The following is a 19,731-nucleotide window of genomic DNA, read 5'->3' as shown; positions in this document are numbered from 1 at the left end:
TACCGGTTTTCTTCTAAAGCCAAAGGGGAGGCGGCTGCCGTCACCTCTTCTCTGGGTCTGACGGGGACAGCAAGCCCAGCTCGGCCGCCACCCAGAGACCGGCCGCCGCCCCAGCCCCGAGGACAAGCCTTCCCTGTCTCCAGACAGAAACGTGCCGGCGACCCACGCAGCCCAGCTCAGTAAACGTGCACACAGCGGAACTTCCCCGTCCTCCGTCCCTCGGTGAAGGGGTGACAAGTCCCCTAAGTCCTGCAACTGCCGCGGACACTTTAGGGTGTGAGACTTCTAGAGGTCCTGCTCCTCCCGGTGCCCCCGGCGCCCCCGCAGTCGCCCGCAGCCCGGCCTCCGCCCTTCAGAAGACAGAGGCCAGGCCACCCCCTGCGGGAGGCGGGGAGACTGTGGGCTCAGAAGGCATGGGGACAAGTACCGGCCACCGGCCACCGGCCCCTTAGAGGGAGCATGGGGCCACCACCCTGAGGCCTTCCTCCCCACTGGGCAGCGGGGGGGAAGGTGCCTGCAGGTCCCACCAGCTGGCCGCAGCCTTGTTTACAACTCTGGTCAGGGTCTCTCCGGTGGCCCAGGCGGGTCACCCACAGCTAAGGCAGGGCCCTGGTCACGGGCCTCCTTTTCTTTCTATCTGGGGAGAAACGGCAAAAATGAAAGCCACAGAAAAACCAACCGGGCTCCAGTGACTTTGGATCTAAACGGATTTATTGTGTGTGTGTGTGTTTTTCCCCTTTCCTCGGCTTCATAGCAAATGAAAAAATTATCCAACAAAACGCAACAACACAAGAAAACTTTCAACGACTTAGAGTGTCTCCCGCTCAGAGCGCTGGGCAGGAGCAGGCCTGGAAGGAGCAGGGGCCCCACTGGAGGGCCGGGGCCTGGCGGACCTGCAGGGCCCGGCCAGCCAGGGTCGGCTTCCTTCTCCCGGCTGGCTGGCCGGTCCAAAGCACCACTAGGCTTTTTTTTTTTTTAAGATTGCACAAACAAAACGAAACACAATTTAAATTAAAATAAAAACACTTTCTTCACTTGCCCCCATGCCCGGAGGTTCAGGCTGAAACCTCCTCTTTAAAAAAAAAAATATTTTTTTTTTTTGCTAGAAATACTGTGCATTATTTTTTTTTTCTTCCACTTCTCCTGAAGGTTAAAATAAGATCTATTTCCCCGGGACTCATAAATACGATCTGGTGCATAGAGAAACAGCAGCAGGGGAGCCCGGGCCAGCCCCCACCTGGAGCGCGCGCCCCCCAGCGCCCCCACCCCCCTCCCCCCGTGAGTACAGCAGGGCAGCAGGACTGAACACGCACAGAGAACATCCCTCGGCTTCAATCTCTAGGGGACGCCCGCGGCAGGGCGGGGGGCAGGCGGACAGGCGGGCAGGCAGGGACCGGACCCCTCCGAGCGAGCGAGCGACACATGCTGGGACACGCGGACGTCCGAGGGTGGACCCCGGCCGGGAACGAGGGAACTTCCTCCGGGGTTTTCTTAACTAATCACCGAGCAAAAGAAACGGAAATGCTTCGAAAATAAAGTCCTTTAAAAAGGAATCGTAGAAACGGGCAAGGAAGGGGAGGCCGCGAGAAGGCAGCGCGCGGGGTGCGGCGGGCGGCGGCGTCGGGGCAGGCGGACGCCGGGGAGGAAGCTGGCTCCGGCCCCGCTTGGCCGGGAAGGCCCGCGCTCCGCGCGCGGAGCGGTCGCGGCCCCGTCCCGGACCGCGAGCCCGGAAGGCGCGGGGCGCTCGGCGCGGGCAGGGGCCTCCAGTCCGGCGCCGGCGGCCCGGGCGGCCCGAGCCTCTGGCCGGTGGCGGCGGCGCGCGCTCGGCCCGGGCGCTCACAGGAAGAAGTCGGGTGCGCCCTTGGCCCCGCCGGGCCCGGCCTGCGGCGGCGAGGACTCCCGCGGGAAGCCGGCCCCGCCCGCGCCCCCGGGGCCGCCCCGGCCCGCCAGCTTCTCGTATTTCTCCTTGTACAGGTCCCGCTCCTTGGCCAGGCGCCCCACCTCCAGCTTCAGCTGCTCCACCTGGCTCTGGAGCTGGCACTTCTCGCTCTCCAGAATGTGCCGCTGCTGCACGCGCTTGAAGCGGCACGACTGCGCGTAGCCGCGGTTTTTGAGCGTGCGCCGCTTCTGCTTCAGCCGGATGACCTCCTCCTTGCTGAAGCCGCGGAGCTGCCGGTTCAGCTCGCGCACCGACATGGACACCAGCTGGTCGTCGGAGAAGCGCTCCTCCAGGCGCACGTGGTGGCCCGCGCCGCCGCCGCCGTGGTGGCCCGCGCCCGCGTGGTGGTGGTGGTGGTGGTGGGCGGCGTGGTGCGCGCCGTGGTGGTGGCCGGTGCCCATGTCGTCCGCGCCGCCGCCGCCCCCGAAGCCCTGGCCCCGGAAAGCCTCGTAGGCCGCGGCGGCCGCCGGGTGGTGCGCGCCGTGGTGCCCGGCGTGGTGGCCGCTGCCGATGAGCGCCTCCACCGCGTCCTCGGGCGTCAGGTTGAGCGCCTCGGGGTTCAGGTGGTGCTGGTAGCCGCTCATCCAGTACAGATCCTCCAGCGCCGGCTTCCCCGAGGCGCCCCCGACGGCGCCCGGGCCCCCGCTCGTCGGCCCCGCGGTGGCCCCGGCCTGCGCCGCGCCGCCGCCGCCCCCCGCGCCGCCGCCGGTGCCCGGGCTGGGCGCGCAGAAGCTGGGCGAGGAGGGCACGGAGGAGCAGGGCGTGCTGAGCGGCGTCGAGGACAGCGAGCCGGGCGGCAGGCGGTGGCAGAAGCGCTCGGCCTCGGGCGGCTCCTTCTTCACCTCGAACTTCATCAGGTCGAAGTCGTTGACGTACTCGATGGCCAGCGGGCTGCTGGGCAGTTCGGCGCCCATCGCCAGCTCCGCGGCCATCGCCCGGGGCCCCGGCCCCGCTGTCGCGCCCGGCTGCGCCTCGACGGGAGGCGGCGGGGGGGGGGGGGCTGCGGGCCTCTCCCCCCCTTCACTCCCCACCGGCGGCGGGTCTCGGCGGGGGCGGCGCCCAGACGCGCGGGGAAAAGTTTCGCGCGGCCAACTTGGGGGCGGCCGCGGGGGACGCCGCCGCTCGGGCTTCTCCGGCGGCTCCGGCCGCACCCCGGGGGGCGCAGGCCGGCCGCGCTCCCTGTCCCCGCGTCGGCGGCCGGGCGAGTGGCCGGGCGGGTGGCAGGGAGGCCGCCGCCTCGGGCCGCTCGCGCTCCCCGCGCTCCGCCCGCGTCAGGCCGGCCCCGCCTCCACGCCCGAGCGCCGCGCCGCGCGCTCCCCTTTATAGAGCAGGGCGCTCGGGCCCGCCTTCCTGGGTGGGGCGCGAGCCCCCAGGCCAATCGGAGCCCCAGACCCGCCGCCCTCATTTGCCTATCCCCATGGCAACCCGGAGCCCAGCTGTCAATCTCCTGCGGGGAACAGCTGTGGGAAGGGGTGATGACCGGCAGCCCGCGAGAGGAGGGGGCAGGGCCCTCTGGTGGCCGCCGCGTGGGACTGCACGCGCCTAGGGCGCGGGGCCGAGGGGTGCGGAGAGGGCGCCGCGCGGGGGGCACGGAGCCCAGCCTGCGGCCCCCAGGGCTCCGCGTCCGCGACGGGGAGGCCGGGGAGTCTCGGGGAGCCGACGGGGCCGCTCGGTGCCTCGCTGTCCCCGCCGCCCCGCGCGCCGTGACCCCGCAGCCCGCGAGCGTGACGGCGCCGGGACCTTCCGGCCTGCGGACACCGGGGCCACCGCGCGGCTCGGGGAGTGCCGGTTATTTTTAGCCGCGCGGTCCGGGCGGTTCAGGAATTCAGTCAACAAAGTTGCTGGCACCTCGGTCGGCGGCTGCACCGCGGGGCGCGGGGGGGGCGCGGGCGTGGGGGACACCGGGCGCGCTCGCGGAGAAGGGGACTCGACCCCTCCAGGGCGGGCGGAGTGCTTGGGCCCCCCCGACTTTCTGTACTGCTGTTCTAGGGCCTCTGCGGGTAACAGATTCAATCTCGAATATAACCGTCCGTGCATCGGAAGAAAATTCTGGAAGAACCTGGGCAGGAAGTCACTAGGGCAGTTTGTTTTTGTCTTGTTCTGGGCATAAATGCCGTTATTATAACAAAAATTCATACAAGTGGGACCTTCCTAAGATGTCATGGGGTGGCCCAGCCCGCACTGCCGTCTTCCTCCTCGCCCCCACAACCCTCCCCGCGGGGCTCTGCGGGCAGGCAGGGTCAGGCCCACCACCAGGACCTTCCTGCCCTTGCAGGGACGGCTCAGCCCGCGGCAGAAGCGAGGCCCCGGCCACGCTGGGGCTCCAGGCTACGTGGGTTGCCAGTTGCACTGCGGGGGTTAGGGTTTCCTTTAAAGCCCCCACACCGCGTTCAGACGGAGGTCACACTCAGCCACCACCAAGTCTAGCTAACATGGGGACAGGTTCCCCTACCTCCGGCCCCCAGATGTGCCATTCGAGGATGCTGGGCCCTGCCCTCCATCACGCGCTCACCGGGTACACAGTACTTTGTCCCCGCGCCCCCGCCTTCATTCACTGCCCGGGGAAGGGGCGGCCTGGGGAAAGCGGGGCACCTGTGTCCCCGACTGGCTCCGACACTGGCCTTGGAGTCAGACTAGCCAGCAGGCTTGCCTCCGCTCCTGGCCGCTCGCGAGCCTCAGAAGCAGGGGTCCCCGGGGAGGCCCCCAGCCCCCCAGCTTCTTGCTGGGACTTGGGGGGGCAGAAAGCAAGGGTTATTGAGCGAGAGCAAAGCCAAGTTTATTGAGCGACAGTCCGAAGTTCCCAGAGAGGGAGGGAACCTGAGAAGGCTGCCCCCCTGCTGCCCCCCCCCGTCTGGTCCCGGTCGCCCCTGCAGCCTCCGCCAGCTCTCCCCCTGCCAGTCGTGGTCGGGCCGGTGGGAAAGGGCACCAGAGTCGCTGCCCGCGTGTTCTTGAGCCCAGGGAAGGTGCTGGCCTTTCTGGGCTCCTTCCTGCTCAGCCAGGGCTGGGGAGCAGAGGCCGTGGGGCCCGGGACTCACCCTCCTATCGGCCGCAGGAAAAGCGGACGGGCAATGCTGCGGGCTGTGAGCAGCGCTGTCCTTTCGGCCCCCTCGACGGCCCGTCTGTGCCCAGAAGACGAGCACCCTGGTTCCGCGCTGCCCGGGAAAGCGTGCGTTCCGTGCCACGGCTGCATGCCAGTCCTCGCCACACACGCACCCCACAGATCTTTACCGAGTGCCCGCTGCGCGGCCTCGGAGTCATCCTCTGGGAAGGTGGCCCCGAGACAGACCTCTGGTGGGAAGGGAGCCGGTGGCAGTGGGAGGACGGAACGTGGCTTCTCATTCCGCTCCTGGGGTCTGTGCTGGGTGGGTCTGGCCCAGGCTGAGCCCCACAGCTGGGAGTTCTGGAGACAGGGGCAGCGGGACAGGGGGTGGCCGGAGCCCCTGGGAGTGTCTTGGGGCCCCGGCCGAGCTGGGTCTGGGCGCGGCCTGCACGTGGTCGCTCCCGTGGGCTCCCCGGGCTGCCCTGCAGCACATGGCTGGCCCAAGAGCAGCGGGGGCCTGGCATTTCTGGGGGGGGCCTCACCAGCTGGGCGTGGCGGCCTGCCCAGGTGCAGGAACACGACACGGTTCCGGGATCTTTGTGGGGCTGGCAGGGCGTGAGTGCGTTGAGGGCAGAAATAAGCCACGTGGTAACCCACCGGCCGGCCACGCAGCATGTCGGCACTCCCGTCGGGACAGACTGCCCCAAGTCCAGCGACTCAACCCACACGTGCTCCGTCCCGGCGTCTGTGGCCTGCAGGCCTCGATGGCCGGCCCAGGCCCCCTGCTCAGGGTCTCGCAGGTGGTGAAGCAGCCTCCCAGCTCCCGGGCTGCAGGCAGGGCCGTTTCCCAGAGTCAGAGGAACCCAGGCCCTGGCTGCCTGGTAGCTGGCGTCCCCTCCTGACCCCGAAGCTGCGCCCCCGGGCTACACGACAGCCTCTGGAGGTTTCCATTTGCGGGGGACAGTCGGCCAGGTTATGGGCCTGGAAGGGGTCCCAGGTCGTGGCTATGTCAGTGGGAGCCCTGGGAGGTGAGAGGCCGGCAGGGGTGCTGGGAGGAGCTGGCTGCAGGGTGTGGGGGCGCCCCCCGCAGCCCCACGGGGGAGCACGGGCAGGAAGCCGCCGGCGCCATGCCTGTCCTGGGCCGAGGGCACTGTCCGGGGCTCGGGCCCCACGATGCTGACTACCGCTCTGGTAGGGAGTGTGGTGCTGCACCGGGTCTGGACGGGTCACTTTTGTCCAATCCCCGCTGGTGAGGGGTCCCAACCCCCACCACACCCCCTTTCTGGGCTCAGTGACAGCAGGGCCCGGTGCCCTCCCTGCTTAGAATGAGGCAGCCACTGTGTGCCAGGCGCACTCTGGGGGGTGCCCACGGCGAGAGGCAGGCACTTCCTTGGGGAAGTGCCTCAGGCCGGGAAGCCCATCCCAGCGGGGACGCTCCCCAGTCCCAGGCGAGGCCAGGCCTGCCCCAGTCCACGCCTCCCCCCTCGCTGCTCTCACGTCAGGGGCCTCCCTTCACCCTGACTGAGCCCCCCGCTTACCGCTTACAGCTTAGACGGGGACGACGGCTCCACGGTCTCCAACGCCCACCTGTCCGGGGCCCAGCCCCTCCCCTCCAACTCAGAGGGTGCGGAGGGTCTCCCCCCTGCTGCGGGGTCTGAGCCGGGCCACCAGCCCTGCCGCTCTGCTGGCCGCCTGACGCCAGGCCTCAGCTGGACAGCCGTCCCTGCCCCAGCCACAGCAGGCGGCGGGCCAGCCAGCGCGAGGGGACCCCGGCCTGGCTGCGACCCTCACATGGGGCACCCCGCCCTCGTGTGGCCCGTCTCTGAGTCTCCACGACCTGCCACACCAGGGCAGTCCATGGACGGGCATGGACCTGGGGCCAGAGACGTAGGACCCAGGAGAGGGGGCGGCCCCTCCCCGGTCTGGGGTCCCGTGCTGTGCCCTCCGCGAAGGCCACATGCTCTGCTTGGAGCCCAGTCGGCCTCAGCCGGCAGCTTGATCTGTCTGCGTTGGTGCGGGGTGACCAGCACCGTCATCCCTGACGGGCTCTGCTGGCCTGCGCCTGACCCGGGAGGCCCGGAGTGACCAGTGGGCACTCTCTCCTCAGAGGAACTGCCGCCCTACCCCACCCTGGGCTGCCCAGGAGCCCGGACTCTGACCAGGCAGAACCCAGGCCGACAAGGTCCCCAGATGGGTCACAGGGAGTGTGGGCGAGCTGGGCCCCCGCCCGGAACAACCATGTCTCCAGCCGTCTGTCCGTCCGTCCAGGCAGAGGAGGAAGAACTGACCCCCCGGCCTTGTGGGGGTCACGGTGGAAACGGAGAGGAAGCCTCGAGGGGGAGGGGGCAGGGGATGGGCCCGCAGCCTGGACTCCCGCCCCAGGGACCGCCAGCTGTGGGCCCCCCACTGCTCCACCCAGCCGCAGCCCCTGCCCCGCTCCCCCGAGGGCCCAGCCCACGGCGGGGACCCCCTGCTTACTGAGGGGGAGCCCCTTCTTCCCGGCTGGGCTGACTCCAGGTCCACCACGCTGCCAAATCGGCGGCAGTGGCCGCGAGCACACGTCTCGGGCCTCTGGGGACGTCCGCCTGGGGTCCCGGGCAGGGGCGGGGGCGGCAGCGACCATCACTGACTGCGAACTCCTGTTCCGCCTCACTGGCCACCTGCTGCCACGGACGCTGGCCTGGCCCGTTGCTGTGAACCAGCCTCGTCCTCGCCACCACTGGAGCTGGACAGGGATGGCCCCCATCAGTCAGGGAGCGGGGGGGCGCAGGACCCCCGCCCCGCTCCCTGCCACAGTCTCGCGGGGGCTGGAGTGTCTGCCCGTCCGATGTGGGCTGGGCCCAGGAGGGCTCTGCTCTGGCCAGTGGGCCCCTCAGGGGCGCGGTGTGGGCGGACGCCTGCCCTCGGCCCACTGTGCTGGCCCCGGCGAGCCAGGGCCCCAAGGACAGGCAGAGAAGGGCCGTCATGCAGCAGACCTGACTCCAGGCTGACCCGTGGGGCTGGCAGCCAGGTGAGGAGGAAGGCGTGGGGACACACTCAGGTGCGGCATGCCCGGGGCGAGAGGGGAAATCCCCAGATTGTCCCTGTGCCCCTCTGATCCCTGGCCCTGGCCTCCCAGGGTCCCTGTCAGCCCAGACCCTGTCCTGGGCCCCTCAGCGGAGGCTACAACCCTCTGCCAGGCCTCCCCGGGTCCGTCCAGCAATGCAGATGCCGCCAGTGTCCCTCCGTCCCTTTCCCCGGCCCAGCCCCTTGCCCGAGACACCCAGAGGAGGGGTTGGGGACGGAACCTCGGCTTGGGGGCCCCGCTCCGCCCATCGCATCCAACGCGTTCCCTGGCACCCTCCACCCCAGGCCTCTCACCACAAGGCACGTGGGCTTGGCCACGGTGGGGAGGCTGTCCCCAACCCTCCGAGCCATTTCCGGAAGGCAGGGAGGAAGCCTGACGTTCCTGCCCAGAGACCCTGTAGCGGCCGTGGATGTGTGGCCCTTCCTCTCCCGTGGGCACGCATTCTTCTCTCGGGGTCTGTGGGCAGCGTGTGCCCCCCAACCCCTGCGAGCCGGACAGCGGCGCGAAGGCACTCGGAACAGCCAAGCAGACACAGGGCAGAACCTTTATTGCTGAACAGAAAACACCCACCAGGGAGCCCGGCAGGAGTCCGGGGGGCCGTCGGGGGCAGGGGGCGTGGCATGGCACAGCTGCGCTCACACCCACGGTGGGCACAGGCCTGGCGGGGAGCCCTGCCTGGCACCGCTCCGGGCTGGAGATTGGGGCGCACCCTGGGGGCTAGGCTGAGGGCGCAGGGGTGGGAGGAAGGTGGGTGTGCAGAGGGGCTGGCTGGGCGGAGCCCGGCCCAAGGACGAGGCGAGGCCCTGGGCGCACACCGTCCCGGAAGGCTGAGAGCCGCGTGGGCAGAGCAACAAGCCCGGGGCTCCCGGGGGGACTCGGTGGCAGGCGCGGCCCCTCCTCTGGGGCAGGGGCAGGCGGAGCCTCCTTCCTCTCCAGGACCAAGGGGCTGAGGTAGGCACGGGCTGGCCCCGGGGGCCCTCACAGACGGGGTTTGATGTGCAGAGTTTTCCCTGTTCCGAGAAGGGCAAAGGTAAGGTGCCAGGAACCGCCCCCACCGCCCCCTGCCAGGGAGGAGCGCCTCCCCTGCCAAAGCTTCTGGGTCAGGATGTGAGAAATCCCATCCAGCAACCCCCTGCCCGCCCCGGGGTCCGGGAGCCCCAGCAAGCCGCCGGCGGGGCTATAAATGCCAGGTGCGAGCCGTCCGCACGCAGGCCCCGTGGCGCGGCCACGCTCACACCTGCAGCGGGCCTGCCAGACGCACGCGTGGCGGCTCCGGGGCCTGTGAGCAGCGGGCGGAGGAGAGGCGGAGGGACCTGGGGCCCTGCGCACAGGGACAGGGCCTGGGGGCATCGGGCCTCCCACAGAGGAGCAGGGGGCCTGAGGACAGAAAGCCACCTCCAAGTGGGGGCTCCTGCCCCGCACAGCCCGCGCTCGCTGGGACTCCGCGCCTCTCCTCGGCTACGAATGCTCTAGGCCACCTCTCAGGCTGCCGTCCCCCGCGGACCTGCGATGCCTCCGCGTGGCTGCCCCGGGGCACGGCACCCTCTATGTTCCCTGTGAGCTGGCCTCGCCTCCTGGGCCACCCGTGGCGGGACCGAGGGCTCCAGTCACCTGTTTGGCCAAGCCAGAGCCCAGAGGCCAGCCGGCCAGGGCTCCAGGCTGGCACACTTCACCGGCCTCTGCCTGCTGGCCGTGGCCCCTACTGGGGGGTGCCTGGGGCTGTGCAGCCCGGCCGGCTGCCCCAGAGCCCTCCCGGGCCCATCTCCTCCTGCACCTCCAGCTCCCAGCCCTGGCCAGGTCGGAGGAGGGCCGAGCAGGCAACAAAGGCTGCCGAGGCCTCGGAGGCCAGTGGGGATCTCCGCAGCCTGTCCTGGGCCCGGCCCACCCTGCCAGCCTCCACGGATGCTGGGGTTGGCTGCCTCGGGGTGGGGGGGGAGGTGCGAAGGAGGGGGCCACCTGCTGCCTCCCCACTGCAGGGGGGCCTGCCCGAGGGGAGGGGGCGGAAGTAGCTGGTGCCCTGGTCCCAGGCCAGCAGGCAGAGGGCCCGGCCACAGCTTCATGCCCTGAAGGGGGGCTGCGCACAGGCACCGGGTCCGGGCCCCTCGGAGGCAGGCGTTGGAGCGTGCTCAGCGGAGCCGTTCGAGAAGGCTGCGGCAAGCATCTTCCATTAACGTCACGAGCGTGAAATAGGACAATAAAATGATAGCCGTATGGTCGCAAATTTGCAGCCCGCCGAGCTGCGTGGGGTTTATCGTCACTCAAACGCGCGGAGAGCTGTAAAGTGTTTACAGAAAGGGTCGTTTGCAGCCATAAAATCCTCTTTTCTCTCCTAAACAAGGCTGAGTGGAGTCATTTACCAAGCCCCAAATGTTCATTGGGGGAGAGGGAACATCTGTTCTCTCCAGGAGCGCGCGGTGATCTTCCAGAACAAATTAACAGAAATGGGTGCTTTCTAATTAAATCCGCCCTCCGCTGGGTGGTCCGTACGGCGGCCGCTGCTGTGCGCACACCTCGGCCGGCTGTGCCCCCCAGGGGCGGGAGGCGCACACCTGCCAACCGTGCTGGGCGCTCCCAAACCACCCAGGCCCGACCTGGGAATTCTGCCTTGGTGGGTCTGAGGTGGGCACTGGGAAAAGAGCCCCTGGCTGTGCCATACTGGGCCCCGAGGGGCCAAGCCGCCTACCTGAGTCCTTGGTTGGGGGGCTCCTGGGGGTCCGGGCCCTGGGCTGGCCTCCTGGGCTCGGCGAGGACTGCAGGGAGATGAAGGAAGGCAGCTTGGAGAGGCTGCCGGAGCCCGTCGCCGCCGAGGCAGCCTCCTCCTGGAGAGATGGCGCCTCCTGGTCCAAGGACAGGGAGGGGGAGGAGGGAGAGGGGATGGGGGAGGAGGAGGAGAGGGGGGAGGAGGGAGAGGGGGAGGAGGGAGAGGGGGAGGAGGGAGGCTTTGACGCCAGGGGAGAGCCAGAGGCTGCAGGTAACGCCCGTGGGGAGCAGGGAGGGGAGGCCGGGCCCGCAGCCACGGAGGTGGGCGAGCTGGGCGTCCGTCTGCTGGGGCGCGGGGCGGCCGAGGCCTTCCTGTGGGAAAGGAAGGGGAGCAGAAGCGTGAGGGTGGGTGGCTGCTCGGCAGGCCGGCGTCCAGAGGGCACTAGCCGACCAGCTGTGCGGCACCTGTCCCAGCAGCCACGGGGCGTCGGGGCATCCAGGTCTGAGGCCAGCCCTCGGTCCCTAAGGACAGGCTGGTGACGACATGGACCTCTGGCATGAGGCAGCTGGGGCGAGCCTGGCCGGTAAGCCCCGGCTGCACACGGACTCTGTCCTCTCGTGCCAGAGCGCCCGCTCCTGGGACAGGTGAGCACGATGTGGGGCCCCAGCCGTGAGCACCACCCAGGGTCCTCCCGTTGCTGGGGCGTGGGAGTAGGGTAGCCAGAGACCCCACCTTCCTCCGTGGGGCAGGGACTGGGCTGTCCCACAAAGGCCGGTCTGGGCCAGGGACGTCCTCAGCTCTGTCCCCCCGGGGGTGTGGGCTGGGGCCCCTCTGGAGGTGACATGATGCTCGACCTCGAACTGAGGTTTCTTTTTGGGTCTGAAGCTGTAAGAGCTGGGAGGGGCACAGAGTATCTTGAGTATCTCAAGAGCAGGGAGGGACTGCTTCCGGCCCACCCCCGGGGCTTCCGCACGCACACCCCCCCCCCCCCCCGGCCCTGTCACCTGGGTCCGTGGCCGGAGGAGGCCTTGCTCCTGGGGGGCGCGCTGCCGGGCTCCGGGGTGGGGGTGGGCCGCCGGCCGAGGCGCTTCTGGCTGCGGTGCGGCAGCGGGCACTGGGCGCCGCGGGGGCAGAGGCCCCTGCGTGAGAAGTCAGGGCACAGCAGCGTGTGCTTCTTCTTGCACTGGGGGGGGGGAGCGCAGCTGGCTGAGCCCGGCAAGAACACTGTGCCGCGTGGGCGGGCCCTGCCGGCTCTGCCCCCCGGGGACGGGGCCCCCAGCCCAGGGCAGCCTGCACTCCCTCCCATCCAGCCCCTGAGCCATCAGAAGGGTGAGGGCCGGCATTGCCCAGCTGGGCCCTGGGCCTGGATGGAAGGCAGGGACCATGGGTGGCCTGGGGGGGGATGTCTCCCTGCTGAGATGGGGATTCCTGGGACACGAATCCCTCCTCTGGGCTGCAGAGGGGGTTGTGGGGGGCGGGGCTCCACGCCCAGGGGACCCTACTGCATGGGGTTTAGGCTTCAAGCCCAGGGGTGCCCAGGTCGGCCGAGGCCAGCACACACCCGATCCACCACACCTGTCGTGGTGGCTAATTATACCCAGTTTGGGGCGCGCCGTCCAGCAGGTGCCAGGGGCAACACGAGGCCTCGGCTCTGCCCACGGCCCACAGGGAGCCACGAAGCTCTGCCCACGGCCCGCCTTGCCTTGGCCCACCCGCTTCAGGGGGCGGGAGCCGTGGGGAGCGATGAGCCCGACTCTCTAGGCCTGCTCCGCGCCTGTTTCCTGCCTGAGGCCCCTCGGGGAGAGGGTGCTCGGCTCTCTACCCACCCCTGCAGCTGGCTCAGTGGGCGTGACCGGGAGAGCTGGACCGCAGCCGCTGCCCCTCGTGCTGGCCAGGCAACGGGAGAGACACAGTCCCGGACAAGAAACCCTGCACGGTCCCGCCAGTCGCACCCAGAGCAGAGCTGAGAACCAGCTTGGATGCCGGAGCAGCTGCAGCACCCACCCCGGCGCGGGGGGCCTGTGCGGCGGCTGAACCGCTGGGAAACGTGCCAACAACCTCGAAGCCACTTCCTGCCGAGAGCCAGTCCCCAGAGCCCGGGCCTCGGCCCTGCTCCCGGCACCCAGCACAAGAGCCTGGCAGAGGAGAACCCCTCAGAGCGCGTGCCCATCCCTGGAGCGGAATCTGGGCACCGGCCCCATTCTTGGCCTCACACCTGTCCCCTGCTGCCAGAACAGACCAGAAGCCCCTCACACTGGTGCCTGGGGGCTGGCGTGCAGATGGGAGGCGGCCGGAACGGGCAGCGCCGTCTGCACAGGCAGCAGGAGCCCTGAACGCCCACGGCAAGCCCCGGCCAGCCCGTGTTGGGTGCAGGGCAGACCTACCCCTGCCCGAGAAGGCTCATGCTTGCTCCTTCCCCGTGCCCTCCACTCCGCACTGAAGCCCCGTGAGGCCGCTCAAAGGGCAGCAGAGCCTGGGGGGTAGGGCCTGCCGGGGAAGGAGGGCAGTTGGGTGGGTGGAGGGGACGGGGAGGGTCTCCACGTGGAGAGGGTCTGGCACCGGACACCCCCCGGGTGCCAAGTAAGGCAGAGAGGGGGCCGGTGGGGTCCGGGGCCTGTGTCGCCCCGGGCGGTAGCCACACGCCACACGTCGGCAGCAGCACGTGTCCACCGCGGCAGAGGAGGCCGGCATGGCAAGAAGGAAGAATGTAGAAGGCCACAGCCATGTCCCCGTCCTGACTGCAGGCGGAACCGTGTGGCAGGTTCGCTAAGATTCCTTTCGCCTCCTCTGGCTTTGCTCTTGCAAGGCGGCCCCGGGAACACTCCACATCTCACATGCGCCTCACATCTGCGGACCTTCTGGGCTGTGCTCTCGGGGCTATAAGCCTCCTGCCCAGAACAAGCACACAGCCAGGGGTCGGACATAAGGAGCGTTCTCGAATCATCCAAGAGCTGTCGAGAGAGCCCTCGATGCCGGACGGCTACTCAGAAGCATCCCGGACACAGACCGAGTCTCCCGCTCCAAGGGCCGCACATCTTCCGGCAGACCCGGCCTCCGAGGAAAGAGCGAAGCCACAGCCCACCGAGCGGAAGCCCCAGAAAAGCCCCAGAAAAGCCCCAAATCCCTGGAAATGAGCAGAGACACTGCTAACTAATTCCCAGGTCAAACAAGACACGCAGGGGGAGTCCTCAGGCTCGCAGCTCGGTCAGCAGAGCGGGCCTGGCTCAGCAGGTGATGGGACAGCAGGTGACCCGGCTCGGCAGAGGGAAGGACGTGCGAGGGAAGAGCAGAAACAAAGGAGGCGCCGGGGGCTCCGTGGGTGAAGCCTCTGCCTTCGGCTCAGGTCATGATCCCGGGGTCCTGGGAACGAGCCCCGCATCGGGCTCCCTGCTTAGTGGGGAGCCTGCTTCCTCCTCTCTCTCTGCCTGCCTCTCTGCCTACTTGTGATCTCTGTCTGTCAAGTAAATAAATAAAATCTTAAAAAAAAAAAGAAACTAATGAAATTACAAAAAAGCAAGAACCAAGAGGGCACAGAGCGGGTTCTTTGAAGATACTGGTAACTGAGTCAGTTAAGAATCCAGAGAGAAAGAGGCGCGCGCCCGCCGTGACTGTCGGCACAGAGAGAGGCGGCCGGCAGGCGACGTGCCCGCAGCACTCAGCCAACCCACGTGAAGACACAAACGAAACAGACCAATTGGAGAAGCGCCGTCAAGAAGAAAATCAAAACCGAGCGCGCGTTCCTCTGACCGTAAATGCCTCACTGGCTGATACACAGAGCAAGCTGGGAGCCCAGTGTCCCAGGGACCCGCCGAGTGGCCGGTGGGCCAGCCTTGCAGGGCGCGGGGGCGGCCGGGGCAGAGAGGATGCTGCTCCACTCCGCCCGGGGCTGGGGCAACCCCGAGGGCACGAATGGTGAGAAGAACCGTGCAGAAGGACAAGGTGAAAGAATTTACTTTACTAGGAATTACGGTGACGCTCATGGAATCCGGCGGGCGTGGAACCGGCTCAAGGACACACAGAGCAGAGCTGAGAGCCCCGAGACAGAGCCACGTCCGCAAGCCCACGGGAAACGGGCTCCCAACCAAGGTGCTCGGGCAAGATGCCGGACCCCGACCTCACACCGCACACTGGGAGCAACGGAGACAGGCCCACGTGTGAGAGGCCGGCCTCTGTGGCGTCTGGAAGGCCCTCCAGACGTTTGGAAGGTGGAAGGAGTTTTCATACAAGACAGAGGGACATGCTGTAAGGAAAGATTGGTAAGATCATTTCCGTTAAAATTAAGAACTTCTGTTCTTCAAAGTAACACCAAGAAGAAGGGAAAAAACAAAACACGAAGATATCACCATTACTTGACTGACAGAAGATAATGTGCAGGAAACTTGACATCTGTGTCTCTGTGCTCGCGTTTCTGCTTTATAAACTCCCTGTGAGTTTCCCTGCGCAGGGAGAGTTCAGATGCCAGTGGGTTTCTCCTTCTGCACCACTGAGGCCAAAGGAAGGGGTTCAATGTGTGCAAGTGCAGAAAGGGAAGAATAATGAGCTCAAAAGCCCATGTTCAGCAAAAAAATATCCTCCAAGAATGTGGGGAAATCCAGACATTCTCACATGAAGGAAAACCACGAGAATTTGTCACCAGCAGACCTGCCCTAAAAAATGGCTCCAGTAAGTTCTCTAAACAGAAAGGAAACAATACGAGACAAAGCCTTGGAACAACAGAAAGGCAGACCGAGGTGACAAAACATGGGTAAACATACCAGACTTTCCTTGGGTCTCCTAAATTATGTTTAATTATTGATGCAAAAAACTGTCAGTGTCTGTTGTGGTTTTAAATGTCTGTGGAAGACATACGTAAGGCAGGTACCGATGGAGAAGGGCGCAGGGACACAGAGGAGGGGAAGGTTTCTACACTTCACCTGAACTGGTAAATGAGAACACCAGTGACAAGTTATGGGTGTACAACACAATGCTTAGTACAACCATTAAAAAAGCTATAAAAAGATATACACACACTTGAGGTGCCTGGGTGGTTCAGTGGGTTAAGTCCCTTCCTTCAGCTCAGGTCATGACCTCAGGGTCCTGGGATTGAGTCCCGCATCGGGCTCTCTGCTCAGTGGGGAGCCTGCTTCCCCCTCTCTCTCTGCCGGCCTCTCTGTCTAATTGTGATCTCTCTCTGTCAAATAAATAAATAAAATCTTTAAAAAAAAAAGATACACACTCAATAGCACAGATAAATCAAAACAAAATTCTAAAATTGTTCCAATAATGCATAAAAAGACAGAAATGAAAAACAGAAATAACTAACAAAACAGAAACTAACAGAAGTCAAATTACAGGCTTAAGCCTTAATACAGCAATAATTACATTAGGTATAAATGGCCTAAATACATCAATTAAAAGACAAAGACTGACAAAGTAAATTTTAAAAACATGACCCAACTATATGCTGTCCACAAGAAAGGTATTTCAAATATAATGCGCTAGGTAAACTGAGAGCAAAAAGGATGGAAGAAGTTATGTCAAGCTAACACTGATCAAAAGCGAGCAGAAGTGGCCACATTAATACCACATAAAGTGGACCTCAGAATAAAGAAAATTACAGACTGAGAGGTACGTTTTATACTGATGGAGGGATCAATCCATCAAGAAGACCTAGCAATCCTAAATTAACATGCACAAAATAAGAGATCTGTGAAATACATGAAGTAAAAACTGATAATGAGGAACGGAGGAAGAAACAAATCCATAATTACAGGTGGTGACCAATGCCGCCTCACAACAATTGATCCAACAACTAAACAGAAAATTGGCAAGTAAGTAGAAGAACCAAGAAATGTCTTTAACCAGCAAAATCTAACCAACATTGATAAAACACTCCACTTTACTCAATAATAGTGGAGGATATATTCTTTTCAAGTGCCCACACAGAACATATACCAAGCATATCCTGGACCATAAAACAAAAACCAAGAAACTTAAAAGAATTAAAATCATACGAAGTATATTCCTCACCATCACAGACTCCAACCAGAAATCAGTGACAGAAAGACAACAAGAAAGTCTCCGAAGACTTGGAAACAAACAAAAGTCTGTGGATCAAAGAGAAAATCTCAAGGGAGGGTGGGCGCGGGGGTCAACAAACAAACAACCAGAACTAAATGAAAATATATCTCAAAATTTGTAGGACCCAGCTAATGAAATTCATACATAAGGGGAAAATTTTCAAATCAATAGTCTAAACTCCCACCTGACCTTTTTTCCCTATAGGGGAAAAAAGAGCAAAATAAACCCAAAGCAACAAAAAGAAACAGTAATGAGGGGCGCCTGGGTGGCTCAGTGGGTTGAGGCCTCTGCCTTCAGCTCAGGTCATGATCCCAGGGTCCTGGGATCGAGCCCCACATCGGGCTCCCTGCTCACGGTGAGCCTGCTTCCTCCTCTCTCTCTGCCGGCCTCTCTGCCTACTTGTGATCTCTGTCTGTCAAATAAATAAATAAAATCTAAAAAAAAAAACAAACAAAAAACAGTAATGATATGAGCAGAAATCAATAAAACCAAAAAGAAAAAAAACCAATAAGAGAAAAAAAATCAATGAAACAAAGAGCCGGCCCTTTAAAAAGATCAATAATATGGGCAAACCTCTAGCAAAACAAACAAAGAAAAAAGATAAAAGTCACAAAGTTTCCAGCATCAGGAACGAAACAGAGTCATGACAGAGCCTGCAGCTGTCAGGACGATAATTAGGGCACACTTGCACACTTCAAACACCTCTACACGTATGACTTTGACAGCTTAGATGAGATGGACCAATTCCTACCAAAACTGACTCGAGAAGAGAAAGAAACTCTGGACTAGCACTCTGTCTCGTAAGGGGACTGAATCAGTAGTCAGATGACCAATAAACAGAAGCCCAAGACCAGAGGGCTTCACTACTGAATTCTACTAAACACGTAAGGAAGAATGAACACCATTTCTCAAATTCTTCCCCAAAACTGCAGAGCAAGGAATCCTTCCTCGCTCCAATCAGCCGAACACTGTGTGAGGCTAGCCTTACCCTGACACCAGAACCAGACAAAGATACTACGAGAAAAGACACCATAGATCAATATCCATCACAAATACAGACATGAAAATCATTGGCAAAATACCAGAAAACTGAATTCGGCAAAGGCATTTATTCTTATGCAAGGATATTCAACATCCAAGTACCAACCAACATAACTGTGATTCAAGGTGGTCAGTAGGACGGGCTGGTCACCTTAACAGACTGAAGGGAGAAGAAAACCACACGATCACCTCAACTGACGCAAAAAGGATCTGACAAAATTCAACACCTTTTGTAATAAAAACACCCAATAAACTAGGATTAGAAAGGGACATTTTCGACAGGATAAAAATCATGTGAGAGGCCCACAGCGAACATCACACTCAACGGTGGATGACTAAAAGCTTTTCCTAAGATAAAGAAGACGACAAGGATGCCCCCTTTGCCACTTTGATCCAACACAGTACTAGAAATTCTAGTCAGAGCAATTAGGCTAAAAAATTATTTAAAAGAGATATAAAAGCTTCGTTTAAGGGGCGCCTGGGTGGCTCAGTCATTAAGCATCTGCCATTGGCCCAGGTCATGATCCCAGGGTCCTGGGATCGAGCCCTGCATTGGGCTCCCTGCTCAGCGGGGAGTCTGTTTCTCTCTCTCCCTCTGCAGCTCCCCCTGCTTGTGCTCCCTCTCTCGCCATGTCTCTCTCTGTCAAATAAATAAATAAAATCTTTTTAAAAAAGAAAAAATAATAATTATTTAAATGATATATAAAATCTAAGTTTAAAAGGAAAAAAATGATCTGTTAGTAGATGACACGATCTTATATATTAAAAAACCCTAAAGAACCCATAAAAAGAATTGCTAGAGCTAATATATGCAGTCAGCAAAATTCCAGAATATGAAATCAACACACACACACAAAATCAACATATTATTACACACTTTGGAAGAATAAAAAAAAGGAAATTTAAAAAATTCCATTTATAATAACAATCAAAAACTATAAGATACTGAGGAATAAATTTAGCCAAGGAGACAAAAGACTTACACACTAGAAACTACAAAACACGGCTTAAAGAAATTAATGAAGGTCCAAATGAATGGAAAGACATCCCATGTTCATGGACTGGAAGACGTCCCATTACCGAGACGACAAAACCACCCAGAATGACCTACAGATTCAGTGCAATCCCTACCAAAATTCCAAAGGTCCCCCACCCTTTTTTTTTTTTAAAGAAAAAGCCTGTCCTAAAATGCATATAGACTCTCCAATGACCTTGAATAGTCAAAATAATCTTTGAAAAGAAAAATAAAATTGAGGGATTTATAGTTCCTGATTTCAAAGCTTATTAAAAAGCTATTGCAATCAAAATACTTAAGGACAGATAGAGAGACCAGTGGGACAGAACACAGCACCCAGAAGGAAACACCCATCCATGGTGAACAGACTTTCCACAAAGGAGCCATGGCCGTTCAGTGGGAAAGGGCAGCCTTCTCAGCTCGTGGTGCTCGGCAAACTGCCCACACGCGGGAGACTGACGCTGAACCCTCGTCTTATACCACATAACAAAAACTGACTCAAAATGGGCCAAAGACCTAAACTTAAGAACTGAAACTATTAAACTCTTATGTAAGAAAACAGGGAAAAGCTTTGCTAACATTGGGTTGGACAAGTATTTCTGTCCAGCCAAAGTACATGCAATAGAAAAAAAAAAAACCCAGAAAAATTGTACTTAATCCACGCGAAGCTCTCATGCATCAAAGTGCACTGTCGAGAGAGTGAAAAGACAGACTGGGAGGAAAGAGTCCTACATCCTCTTCTACCAGGGGTTTAATTTCTAGAACACACACGGAAGGGGCACCTGGGGGGCTCAGTCAGTGAAGCCTCTGCCTTTGGTTCAGGTCAAGATCTCAGGGTCCTGGGATTGAGCCCTGTGTCAGGCTCCCT

The 19,731-nt window shown here is 61.8% G+C and overlaps 2 protein-coding genes across 3 annotated transcripts in view; both read right to left on the bottom strand.

Annotated features, from left to right (window-relative positions):
* Window positions 1-1,623: 1,623 nt before the first annotated feature.
* MAFA (MAF bZIP transcription factor A) lies at window positions 1,624-3,191 on the bottom strand. 2 transcript variants are annotated; one of them, XM_046021188.1, is made up of 2 exons: window positions 2,782-3,191; window positions 1,624-2,226 (listed from the first exon to the last, which is right to left on the bottom strand). In XM_046021188.1, the coding sequence occupies exons 1-2, from the start codon at window positions 2,869-2,871 to the stop codon at window positions 1,837-1,839; spliced, it is 480 nt and encodes a 159-aa protein (XP_045877144.1). In that variant the 5' UTR covers window positions 2,872-3,191; the 3' UTR covers window positions 1,624-1,836. The 2 variants fall into 2 exon arrangements, with proteins under 2 accessions (XP_045877144.1, XP_045877134.1); XM_046021178.1 differs by having other exon boundaries at window positions 1,624-3,191.
* A 5,385-nt stretch (window positions 3,192-8,576) lies between these two features.
* The window catches only part of ZC3H3 (zinc finger CCCH-type containing 3), an 80,705-nt gene continuing 69,550 nt past the window's right edge, over window positions 8,577-19,731 (bottom strand). The window contains exons 10-12 of the mRNA XM_046006575.1: window positions 11,752-11,930; window positions 10,730-11,118; window positions 8,577-9,056 (exon numbers count right to left, since the gene is read on the bottom strand). Of these exons, the coding sequence (XP_045862531.1) occupies window positions 9,025-9,056; window positions 10,730-11,118; window positions 11,752-11,930 (600 nt within the window). The 3' untranslated portion in view covers window positions 8,577-9,024. The remainder of the gene's footprint in view (window positions 9,057-10,729; window positions 11,119-11,751; window positions 11,931-19,731) is intronic.

Source organism: Meles meles, chromosome 1 (genome assembly GCF_922984935.1).
Source record: "Meles meles chromosome 1, mMelMel3.1 paternal haplotype, whole genome shotgun sequence".
NCBI lineage: Eukaryota > Metazoa > Chordata > Mammalia > Carnivora > Mustelidae > Meles > Meles meles.
Note: the sequence above shows the minus strand (reverse complement) of the source record. Positions and strands in the feature narration are given on the sequence as shown.

Coding starts and splice junctions, on each gene's coding strand:
- MAFA (XM_046021178.1), bottom strand. CDS start 2,871: ATGGCCGCGGAGCTGGCGATGGGCGCCGAACTGCCCAGCAGCCCGCTG.